Raw genomic sequence first — 12,942 nt, 5'->3', positions numbered from 1 at the left:
TCTGTAATACTACGTAAAAAAAGAGACAATGCTATATGTACTTTGTCCATTGCATCCTGTTTTGATCAATATGGAATTCGTGGAGTATTATTTATGTATTAAGTATTTAAATATCAATTGAGTTTATAGTTAAAAATAAAACTTAGAGAGCTAATTCGAATGTTCATAAGTATGTTTGTAAAGACACGTTTATTCATTGATGCGACTTGCTTTACGTTATGCTGTTTGTACTTTAACTGAATCTTAGTTCTAGAGACGCCAAATTCGAATCATTATAACTGTTTTGAATATTAAAACAAAATTTACAGTTACATCTGTAATATACTTATTGTAATATTATTATTGTCGCTTAGCCTTGAATATTAAAAATCAAAAAACCTTGACGTAAATAGTGTTCCTTAACATTCACCTTTAAAGAAAAATATAATTGATGCATCATTTTGTTTTTTTGACTTTTGTAAAGAAATCTTCCAGATTTATTATTTTTTGCTTGCTACTTTGTTAAATATTGCAGTGTGATTTTATATATTCACACTAAAAACTATTCAAACTTTGTAATAAAAAAAAATTTTTAGAGTGTATGATTTTGCTCTTAATCTTAATACTGTTAGCTTGGCACTTAAAATTTTTACAAAACAATTTTTTTTTACGGTTATGTCAATATTCTAGTTTAAAATATAAACGTACCAAAATTATGTTTATTTGAAATTTTTTCTTTTGTATAGTTCCAATTATCTGTCCATCCACAAACTTAGTGAATGATTCCGACTATGGAATTTATAACTTTCTTATTTAATAGACTCATGTAATTTTTTAATTATTCTTTGACATCACAAAATGAAACGAACTTTTTATCACTTCGTATAACTTTGATTGTTTTAAAAAATTCACTTATTTTTATTAAATTTCTTCCACAGTGATGACTCGTTATCAGACTTTGATCGAATGCTCGCTCGGAAAAAAGAAGAACGATCTCGTCGGCGTAAAAGAAAGGATATTGATATAATAAACGATAATGATGATATTATAGCTCGACTACTATCTGACATGAAAAGTGCATATGAAGAAGACAGAAATTTAAATGAACTCAACAAACCAGCAAAAAATAAAATAGCTATGTTACCAAAAGTTTTATCGCAATTGAAAAAACACGATTTACAGCTTGCTTTTTTAGAACACAACGTTCTCTCAGTCCTTACAGATTGGCTTTCACCATTGCCTGACCGATCCTTAACATCATTAAAAATACGAGAATCTATTCTTAAATTATTGTATGAGGTAAGAGTTTTTGTATTTGGTTACGTAATTATTTCTTTTTATCCTAATGGTTGGAATGTAACTTTACACGGTAAAAAAGTATTGTCTTACAATTCTTTTTTTCTTGTTTTATTATTACAAAACATAGTATGAACATCAACACAAATATGTAATTCTGGTCTTTTAAATATGTATGTTGTAAAATTAAAAAAAAAAAAAAAAGAGAAAAAATAAAAAACTGTCAACATCATCTTATTCTTTTGAAACAAATTATTCTTCAACAAAAGAATAATTTTTCTATCAAATAGACTCGTGTTGGGAGAAAGAGACTAAGATGACAAGATGACATGAGTAAGGTAGAAGATGAGAGGAAAAAAAATGTAGCTTATAGTAGCGTAGGCAGGTAGGGTAGTGTAATATTGTTTTGGAAATGTAGCAGATTGTCGTAGTTAAAAAAAAATTGAAAAAGAATTTAACATTTTTAAAAATATTATAAAAGAGTACCCAAAGAATATACTAGTAAGAGTTTTTCAAACTTATCATTTAAAAGAAGTTTGTGTAGTTAACTTACTTCAGATTTGGTTACAAAGCCTTGCGTGTTACTCCTCAAACTTGAACATCGCAATTAATGTAAAATATTTAAGGACATCGTTACACTCTTTAGACAATAAAATAATGCGATACGAAATAGATCAAAATCAATAAAAATTTTCGTAAGTTTTGACAAAAAATCTTTGAGATTAAAAAATCAGTTGAAATGTATACTCACATATAAGTTAGCACTTTTCTACTCAAAAGTAAAAAAAAATCAGAAATTAACATTTCATAAAATGCAAAAAAATCTGTTATCTTAATATAGTGTTACGTCGAAGACGGCGTAAGAGTAAATTTTGTATTTAGGCCTAAGCTTTTGCTCAATAGCCTGGGGACACGACAGCAGGGGTTGAGGACGGAGCATTAGGGTAGGAACAGGGTAGATGATTAAAGAAGGGTTAGCTAGCTACTTGGCCATCGGTATTTGTACCCACGGCACGTAACTGGCCATTTACTTGGAGTTGGTAAGTTGGTTCCTTTTTAGGGGTCTATAGTCGTTGGTTGCCAGTATTTTACTAGCGATGCACGACGTGTAGTTTAAAAATTGGGTTGGCTAACTAAGAGCTGGCTGTTTAACCATCGGCATTTACACCAATCGGCACACAACTTAGCGGTACTCGATTCTTGTTATTTTTTAATTAAAAATTTTTCTTCACCACCTGCTTGGCCATTAATATCCGGATTAAACGGCACGCAATAGTGGATTTTACGCGAAGAGAAAACTATTGGGGGATATACAATAATTAAGTTTGAAGAAAATATTGAAGTCACATTGCATGAACGCTGGTAGTATCAACATCCCGGCTCGAGCGTCGGCTTATTTACGAATGGTTAAGACACAGAAGAGGGAAAGGATGGAAAATTATTAAATTTCATCAGGCGATGTCGACGCATAAGGAGGGAGGGAGATGTAGACTAGTTCTTCTTTGTCTTACTCGGTTTCTCCTTATATGTGTGTCACGAAGCCTTAGTTTCGGTACTTGGTGTATGTGTGTGTATGTCATTTAGCTTGCTACGAAAACGCGGCTTTACGAGGAGGATAAGGAGAGGAGGAGGGGAAAAAAGGTACGTCGAGCGCAGCCTCGATGTAACAATAGATAAGCACACCAGAAGATGTTACCTAGTATCACTAGGATTAGGCTTTCATAAAATGATGTTAAATTTCAAAAACTCAGACGTTATTAGTGTATTTAAAAACTTAGAATATAGTTTGAAAATTACAAGAATTAAAGACGTTTTATTAAGACAATAAAACAAACTGAATAGAAAGTTTCGGTTTAAAAAATGGAAGGCTTTTACAGCAAAAGGATCTTATGTATGTTGAAAAATAAATCGAGGAAAAAAATTTTCGAAAGATAATCCGCACCTAATGTTCCTAAAGATGGATACAAGTCATGTCTTTGTGTGCATGCAAAGATAGGATTTTATCAAAAGAATGCCTGTACTTCTGAGTGAAACTCGCACATTCACAAAGATAAAAAGTCGTTTTTTGAAAATATTGCAAAAAAATTATACTAATAGTTAAGAGACTTGAATGGTGAAATCAACCATTTTGTTGAACAGTAGTCGAACTAATTAACTTCTACAAACTTTATTTTATGACTTGAAAAATGTATGCCAACATCAAAATTCTCTATGGACAATAGTCAAGATCTTAAACATAAAATTAAACCGTGTATAATACTAGATATCTATATGTTAATGTCTATTAATGTTACTTCACTATTTGCAAACGTATCGTATGATGTGGTTCTAAGAATCCGCAAAAATTAGCTAGATAATATTTACAGTGCGTCCAGAATTACGTTTATTGGTATCTTAGATTGAATCGAGTTTTCAATTTATGAATGTTTTTCTTTGAATAAAAAAAATTGTCAACTGATATCTGATACCCTACTAAAATAACCAATTTCTTTTTTTTTTGCGGATTTGGTGCTTCAAAAATTGGTTCAGTACCCGAAGCTAAATTAACTTTATTTTTCAAAAGAATTTTTTGGTGCAGAATTTTTTGTTTTAAAGCACACGAGAATAGGTTTGATTTCTAAAATTAAGAGTTTGTATTTCTTTTTGTACTTATCAAAGAATACCGTAATCCATTTTATAATGTCAATCACTTAAATATTTAACTTGATGTATCTAAAGTGGAAATTGTTGCTGGAAACTGTGGCTTGGGTGGCATTATAAATACTCTATGTTTTGATAGTCTAAAAGAAAATTAAATTTTTAAAAACAAATACAGTTAACGAAAAATAAAAAAAAAAAAAAAAAAGTTAACTCAAACAAATACAGATTTTTTTACTAGTCTTTGTTTAAATTAAATGTTTCAAGTGAATTCGAAGTTTCAATGAATAAAAATGAATTTAAAAAAAGGTCAACTACGTTAATTTGCAGTCAAAATACAAAAAAGCTTACGTTTTTTACGTTTACAGGCTATTTTCTAACTATTTTGACTTGATAACTTAACGGGAAATCCTTGATAACATTTTACTACTAATTTAAAAGTTTAAATACTCCATTGCCTACGGTTGTTTGTAAAAAAGAAATTCAGATAATTTACGACTGTAAGCTATTGGCTTGGCAGATGCGCAGCTTTTTAGGCTTTCAAGACTAACGGAGACAAGTTTTACAAAAGCACTTTTATCAACCAGGAGTTTCTCCACATCATATTAAAATGTTGTATCATTTGATCAGACAAATTCTGCACATACTTACATACATTTTTTTAAGTGTTTTTTTAATAATTTAAAATGAAAATAATAGAAGTCTAAGTATTGAAAAAATAACACAATCTATGTTTACATAAAATGATGCTGATATTACACTTACTTTTTTCTCTACTTGCATGAAAATTATTATTTCATAAGCATTCATCATCTTTAGGTGATCTTTATGCGTTAATGCTCGAACAGAGTGTTTTGTTCATTGCTTGTTTGTTTGTAGTTTATTTATTCCTTTGTTATTCCTTCACTTTTTTCTACTTATCATCTCTTACGGTTTGCTGTAACTTATCACGTGGTTTGAACAACTATTTGCTTGTCCTTCTTGAATGTTTTGAAATATATTTGTTCGACATAAGTTATTACATTTTTATCTATAACTATATGACTCTTTTTCCATTCTCTGTATCGCACCTTATATTACACATGTGTCGTATAGGCATTTTACAAACATCGATTTTCTAATTTATGTTTATGTAATTGAGAGACTTTATTACTACCTTCTTTAAAAACATTATCGTATGTCAGTATATTATTTTGGTTTTTTTAGTATTACAATCTTTGCGATTTTTGTTCTAAAATAAAAAAAAATTAAAAAAAATGAATCAAACTACAAAGTACCTCGCCACCCGTCTGTGGAGGTTCTTTTTTTGTAGTCGATTTGTTTATATTTCTATATAGTATATTAAATGATACTAAATGTTAGGAAGGTGTTAAGGTGTGAGCCTGCAGTTAAAGATCGTAAATTTCAAAACTTTATTCTTACAAGCAACCATGAACAATAGAGTATAAAACTTTTGCAAATGCAGATGAAAATTAAAAAATACTCCTGAATGCACAACAAATAAGACTCTGAAAAAATTTCTTAAAAAAAATTTACAACGCTAATAACAAATCGATTTTTAAATAAACAAATAAAATTTTAAGTAATTTCTCCAACCGCTTTGAACCTTTTTTTTACTCACGCGTAATTTCTTAAGCTATTTTTACCTAAATTGAAATTTTTGAGCACTCAAATATAAAGAAACTATTAAAAGTTTGAACGCTAGCGTGCAAGCACGACCGTAACGCTTCGCACGCCTGCGACCTCTAGTCCACTCTTTCTTGCATAGTACAACGTATAATTTATAAACTATATTTATATTCTTAATATTTACAATACAAATAAGCGATGACAAAATTATTTATAATTTCAATTATTAAGGTGATGATATATATTTGAAAGAATATAAGGTTTTGAACTTACCGCACTAAAATAAACAAAGGCAAATCGCATGTCGTTAACAAGAAGAAGCATGCATATAGTCCACACTCTTTGGTCTTTACTAGATTCAATCGTCTTGTAGCTCGTTATTTGGTCTTTTTTTATTTTTTTTGAAAATTTTATTTAGTTTTCATCTAATTTTTAATGTGAAAATAGATATAATTTATAAATTATACGTTGTATTCTGCAAGGAAAAGTGAACTAGAGGTTGCGGGCGTGCGAAGCGTTACAGTTGTGCTTGCGCTCTATCGTTTAAATGTTGATTACTTTTTTTCTATTTAAGTGCTCAAAAATTTTACTATAGTTAAAAATAGCTTAAGAAATTACGAATGAGTTGAATAAAGAACATTTTAATACCAATTGGAGAAATGACTTAAAATTTGCAATTGTTTATTTGAAAATTAATTTGTAATTAACATTATGAGTTTCTTTCAGAAATGTTTTAAGGGTTTTGGTTATTGTACATTCATAAACATTCGTTTAAACTTTTATCCATTTTTATCAATTTGTTGTCGAGTTATGGCTATGTAAACAAAAAGTCATATAAAATTTGAATTGCTTATGACATTGATAAAAAGTCTAAATTCAAAAAAATAAAAAAAAAGTGATTATGTAACACGTACGTGAACAAAATTATCCAAGATTTAACTCAATTCAGAAAACATGGTTTTTCCTGGTCTACTTGAAAAAATTTGACTCATAATAATTTATCAATAAGTTTATTTGCAAATACAGCTGTAAGAAACGAAAACAGATTTTTTTACAATATTATTGAGTTACAAGTTTTTTCAGTAGAAATTATAGTAAGAAAAATATCGAGCGTAAAATACTATATACAATAGTAGGTATACACATGTAGTGAAGCTTACACGCCGTAGAAACACGCAGTGCGTGGAACGAGGTTGTAGTTCGAAACTTTACTTTTTTGAATAGGGCCAAAAAAAATTATTTTTCCGCAGTAACATTTTGAACTTAAATCGTGATTTTCTCTAAGAAAAAAAATTTTTAATCTTGAAACCGACTGCACCATTAACAAGATCAGATCCAAAGCTATCGATTTACCTATTTTTATATCTTTTTTAAGTACCTTGTATTTTTTTGTGAGCGAGTTGAACAGAGCATCCTTCACTGAAAAATTGCGCCACTCGTTCCTAGTAGCTGGTTCTCAATGGAATGGCTCATATCCAAGTAATTGATATCATGATATAATATATAACATATATAAATATATGATTGATATTTTTTTTCCGCATTCTTACAATTTTATTGTCATAAACAATTTATATTCCATTTAAGAAGTACAATACATCGTAGGCAATTTTATTAGAAAAAATTTAAGTTTTTTTTTTTAATTCTCCAAATTTTATAAAAACAGAAATGAGTGTGGCAAAAAAAAGAAATCAGAAGTTAGTGGGTAATTGGGAACCCAAGTTTAAAGTTATTTTAGACAATGTATACATGTAGACATGGGGCTAGCGAGTTGGCAAGCTCAGATCAGAGGGTGCTAGAGAAAAGAGCCTTTAGTTTGCAATAGAAAGTATTTTTGTGTGTCATTTACAAACATGGCTCTACATATACAAATTTACTTTCTATCCTAAAATGCTCTTATTCCATTGGTTAGAGGCTCTAGTGACACTATAGGAGTATCTGGACACCTACCCCTACTACTACCCCGTCTGCCATTTTCAGACCAACAGTCCGGAGTCTGTGACGCACGATTTGAAGAAAGTTCATTGTTTTTTCTGAATGTTTACGCAATTGAAATCTCTATGAATATGCTAAAATATATATTTAAATTATGAATAAGTGTGATAAGCTAAAAAAAATTTATGTGTACGCGAATGGAATAAAAAATAAAGGCTTAAATCATGTGATGTGCACTCTAGACTGTTTGACTTAAAATGGTGGACGAGGTGATTGTGAGGGTAGGTATCCATACACTTCTAGAGTGTATGTAGGAGGCTCTTCTCCCTGGGGCCCTCTGAGCTGAACTTTCCAACTTACTAGCCCTATATCTTTTATAAAACAATATTTAAAGTATAATATCATCCTACTGTGATGTATCAAATGAGTTGCAATTATTCTTAAAATGATAATAGTTGGGTATAAGATGTTGTTTTGATTACTTTTTTAACATTTAACAAATAAAGGTGTAAATTTGTAATAAATAGGTAAGAGAGGTACAATGTACGGCCATCGCTTGGCGTGCTATCAGGCTGGTCGTTAGTACAAGACTGACTGCTTTTATCGAATCATCCAATTATTTCAAAACATGTTTCTACACTAATAAAACTCGTAACATCGTGCTTACACCTCACATATGCTTACATATACTTATTTTAAGTTGCGTATGTAACAAGGATGATACATATCTAAAAGAAAGCTAAGATAAAATATTTTGTAGTAACGCGTTATGTTTAGTGGGGTAGTATTACTACATGCCAGTGAATGTATCTTAATTAAAAACCACAGTACACTAGTGAAAAAATTTTGAAAGAATAAGGCGCAATAAAAATGAAATAATTAATGCACGCAACCTTGTATGAATAAACCAGTAATAGGTAGAAAATAAAAATAATTTAAAGTTTGTCTAGAAAATTTTTTTTCCTTGGATGTATCTGAATAAACTATTATATAATTAATTATTTTGTAACTTATAAACTAATGATTTATCAGTATAAAAAAAAGCTGCAACTCAAAATATTGTTACGAAGTTTTGGAAAAAATTATATTTAGTAAATTAATAATTTATCTTAAAAAGTTATCTTAAAGTAAAATATTTGAAAACAAATTTTTTAGTAGATAGTTAACGTATATTTTAATTAAGAGTAATTTACAAACGTGATATAAATACAGTAAGAGACAACCATCTCTCAATGATCGCGTGTCGCTAAGTAGATACGGTGATCAACTCATATCTACGTGGTGGTGAGTTAGAACTCCGTAGAAAGTGCTTTTTTTTTGTTCTAAAAATTGAATGGGCAAAAATAAATTACAAATTCACCTAAGCTACTCTTTTTTTTTTACTTTCAGAAGTTCCATTATTCTTCAAAAATATAAAACAGTGAACTTCGGATATCGGACTAAATCGTCAAGCACCGAATTTGCAAAAAAGGAGAAATTAGTGATAATATCAGAATACCAAATATCTGTCGGCAATTTTTTTTATTAAAAAAAAAAAACATATTTTCAAATATAAACTTGATTTAATTTAGGATATCAAACCACATAAATCTTGTTGCACTGAAAATATTATCTACCCGTTTTTCGAGGTTTCTTAGAACTAAATCACTTAACACATTCGTAAATACTGAAGAAACATAAGAAGACTCCCACTCATAGTTATTTAGTATTTCAAAAGATTTAATTTTACATGTAAAATCCTAACTGTTTTTGATATGGAATGTTAATTCTGCCATACATCTTTCAAGCCATTATTTTATAGCCAATATCTTTGAAAGTAAAGAAGACAGATTATTGGTCAACTAAATGATTGGATTTATTATTCAAGTATCTTATTCAATTGTATACCTTTTTAACAAGCTGCATATGTGGTGCATGTTACATGCATACAGAGACATGGCCTTTTTTTGCCTTAAAAAACACTCGTGGATTATCTTTCAACATTTAGTTTGATCAATTAGTCTTTTATTATAACTGTGATATTTTTCGGTGAACGCATATTATTTTTAATTCTGCAACTTCCTAATGAATTGAAGTGTGTCATATTATCTTTTTAAAAATGTCATTAGTTCACGTACGTAGTAAACCATACTCTAAATTTTTAAATATATAAATACTACGATTTCTTAAATTTTAACGTCGTTTAAAGAAAACCTAATGGAAGTGATACTATCTAAATAATGTTTTCTGAATGATAACAGTAATAATAACAATAATGATAACTTCACAGATTATTTTGATTTTTATTAAATGTTGACTTTTAGTTTTTACTTTTAAGTACAAATGTGTAAACTTATGGTTACGTATAAATTTTAACCAATTTTTGAATCTTAAAGATTTTTTGTCGTCACTCACGAAAAATACTGCTTTTTATGTAATCTGTATTGTATTATGTTATTATGTAAAATTCATAACGATATCCTTAGATGTTTTGTGTGAATTGCAATGTCTTCCATTTCAAATATTAAAAATGGTGCGTATAGCTTTGTAACCGAATCTTGGGAAAGTTTACTGTACAAATTACTTTTAAATAAAAAGTTTGAAAGAATATCACTACCATTTGTCGTGTGCGCTAAAAAGACGTCATTTTTCTTACAACAGGGTAGGAAAACATAGGAAATACAGGACAAAACGTGTAAAGAAACCCTTGTCCGTATCATTTTGAATTCCTTTCACTGTTTTAGATGATCTACTTTAAAAAAAATGAAATATTTAAGTGATTTCTAGAATATACGAAAAACTTAACCTCATTATGTAGTTGGAAAAAGATAAAACAGATATTCTAGATGATGCTCATGTCTTATTTGAAATCTCATGCAACGATTGTCAAGCGAATTACGTATGTGAAACAAGGACAGCACTAAAAAAGAGAAAACGGGATTATCACAACAAGTACGAACCTGAATTAGTAGTTACCCTACATTACTTTTGAATAATCACAAATTTAAGTGAAATGGTATGAAAATATAAGATGAAGAACTGAATTGCAATAAACGTTTGATTTCTGAAATGCTAAACATAACCTCACATGGTCATAATATAAATTGAACAACATATTTTAAATATAATGTAAAAAATTAACAAGATCAATGTTATCATTCCCATAAAGATATCTTTTAGCAAAACTGTAAGGAGAGGTAAGTTTGATGTATGGAATTGTTATATTTTCAAAATTTTCTGAAGTCTTTATACACTGGGAATAAATAGCATTCTCCCTTATGAATGTTAGGATTACAAAGTTTTGAAATCAAAATATAAAAAAAATCAAGTTTTTTCTTTTCTTTGGGACAGTGTACTTTGTATGGCACTCGTAATGAAATACTGTCTGGTACAAAATCTAACTAAGAAGTATTGACTTATCACATAACCATTATGTCTTTAAGAATAATAGCATAAAGTCTAGCTTTTTTTTTTTTTTTTTCTCGTTACCGCGATAGCTTTTAAGCCAAGTTGCCGTGGCCACCCACTCACCACCTATGTGTGGGGGTGTATTGCCGCACCCATTTCTAACCCTTCTGTTGATATTATACCTAATCTATGGGCACAGTGTTAATATCTCCAGTGAAACATCTTGCCAGTTATGCTAACACTCTCTTCACCAATGGTGCATCAGTCACTGGTTAAGCCAGCGATCCTTGTCTGGCGCATCGGGTCCGCTAATTCCTATACCTCCTAACACTGTTTCACATTCATCCAGGCCTGAAGACCTGTGGGGCAAGAAAAAACCCTGGAATTACTCTGAAGAAAAAATTTTAAGGAAAAACCTGCCCCGAAACAGCCGGGGTTACATGAGAACTTTTTTCGATGAAAACGGTTTTTTGAAAAAATCTGCATTCACCGGGAATCGAACCCACGACCCCTAGAACAGCGTTGTATCAGTAAAAAGCACGCCTACCACTGAGCCAACGCTGCTCTGTCTAGCTTTTTAGTTATTTTAATACATCTTTTAAAAGTGTCAATGGTAATTTACTAAGTTTGGTATTGCATTTCAATTCAAACATGCTGTCAAATCTTCTTAAGGTAATATTTAACTACTTGTTGACTACAATACATACCAGTCTAGAGCTGCTAAAGTACTTCAAGAGTTAATGTATGGTGATAACTATCTCTCTAGTGGTCGTTAACCCGAAGAGACCGCAGTAAACGTTTACTCATTAAGGGACTTAGCTCAAGTCGACAACTTCCTTTAATAAAAATTGTAATCCTATACCCAAAAAGTTTTGTTTAGTATCTCTACTAACTAGAGATTCCCCAAAGTATCCATTTAAATTTTTCTAAATCTTCGATACCTATTTCGTACCGGACAAAAAAAATAAGAGACACAAATTATTTTTTCTTAATCTTATTCCCCTCTTTTAAGAAAGAAAAACCATCCCTCTAGTTTATTTCAAAAACTATTTTCCTGAATATATTGAACTTGCGGCCCCCCCGTCTCGGCTTCGCCCGAAACTCACTAAATGGAACACCGTAGTGTGTTGACGTGTAGTGTAAAACAGTTCCAGTTAAAAAATTTATGAATATTCATGACACTTTTCAGTACAAAAATCTGATTATTAAAAACATATTTGTTTGGAATGCATACAATTTATTTGGTCAAGTAAAAAGCTGTAAAAAGTAAAAAGAAAAATTATGCTGAAAAGTAGCGTGCATTCCTTACATCATAAAATAATCGTTGGCCTTAAAAGGCCATTGATTTGCAGTTTCTCCCGTATAATCTATGAACAGAACTATTTCTTAAAGCTGTAAAGATTCAAAGCTCACAAAAAATATATCATTAAACAATTTTTTTCTCTTATCTCACAACTTTACTACCAGAGCAACAAAGTCCTAGAGCTTAATCTCTACGTTATTTATCGCATAAAAAATACAAATACATATTCTACCTATCTAAAAGTCTGAAAGATTCAAGAAATTACTATGAAGGTTATAGTGAAACTCTGATCTCTTACTTAATAAATTCTTTTGTCATTTTCTTGCCGCCTAAAATTGTACTTATAAGATGCATTTGAAGTTTTCAAGGAAAGTGGGCCTGGAGAATACCTTCTTTGTAGATATGCCGTTGGGACGACCATTAGGAAAGTCGTTGTGGCTATTCGTATTCTGCAGGGCTGTCTTCCCTGGCTCGCACATAAAGTAGAAAATTCTCTGACGGCACCAGGTTGGATGGATGCTAGAAACGTTTCCTGGTATTCTACTGGAGACGTTGACGTTCCGAACACCTGTTTTTTCGTGGCACTCGTTTATTTTGGGGATCCAGGGTAAAACCCGATTTGTTTCGCTTGTTCATGAAAGAAGAGTGTCATCGGTAGCCGAGATACCCAGCTACACGCCGGACTCCTCTATTCTTGGTGTAGTGGGGTTCCTGTCTACTCGATAGGGCATCTTATAACCACTCTTCACTACATTTAATTGCGGGTCGCTTCAATT

At 30.5% G+C, this 12,942-nt stretch overlaps 1 protein-coding gene across 1 annotated transcript in view; it reads left to right on the top strand.

Moving 5' to 3' along the window:
• Positions 1-12,942, top strand: part of LOC106639267 (protein IWS1 homolog A) — a 244,301-nt gene that overhangs the window by 114,410 nt on the left and 116,949 nt on the right. Inside the window, exon 3 of the mRNA XM_089592370.1 lies at positions 918-1,278. Within this exon, the coding sequence (XP_089448496.1) occupies positions 918-1,278 (361 nt within the window). The remainder of the gene's footprint in view (positions 1-917; positions 1,279-12,942) is intronic.

Source organism: Copidosoma floridanum, unplaced genomic scaffold (genome assembly GCF_036245765.1).
Source record: "Copidosoma floridanum isolate Cflo_tuat_1 unplaced genomic scaffold, Cflo_Japanese_pri ptg000016l, whole genome shotgun sequence".
NCBI lineage: Eukaryota > Metazoa > Arthropoda > Insecta > Hymenoptera > Encyrtidae > Copidosoma > Copidosoma floridanum.
The sequence above is the reverse complement of the archived record's forward strand: the minus strand, read 5'-3'. Positions and strand labels throughout refer to the sequence as shown.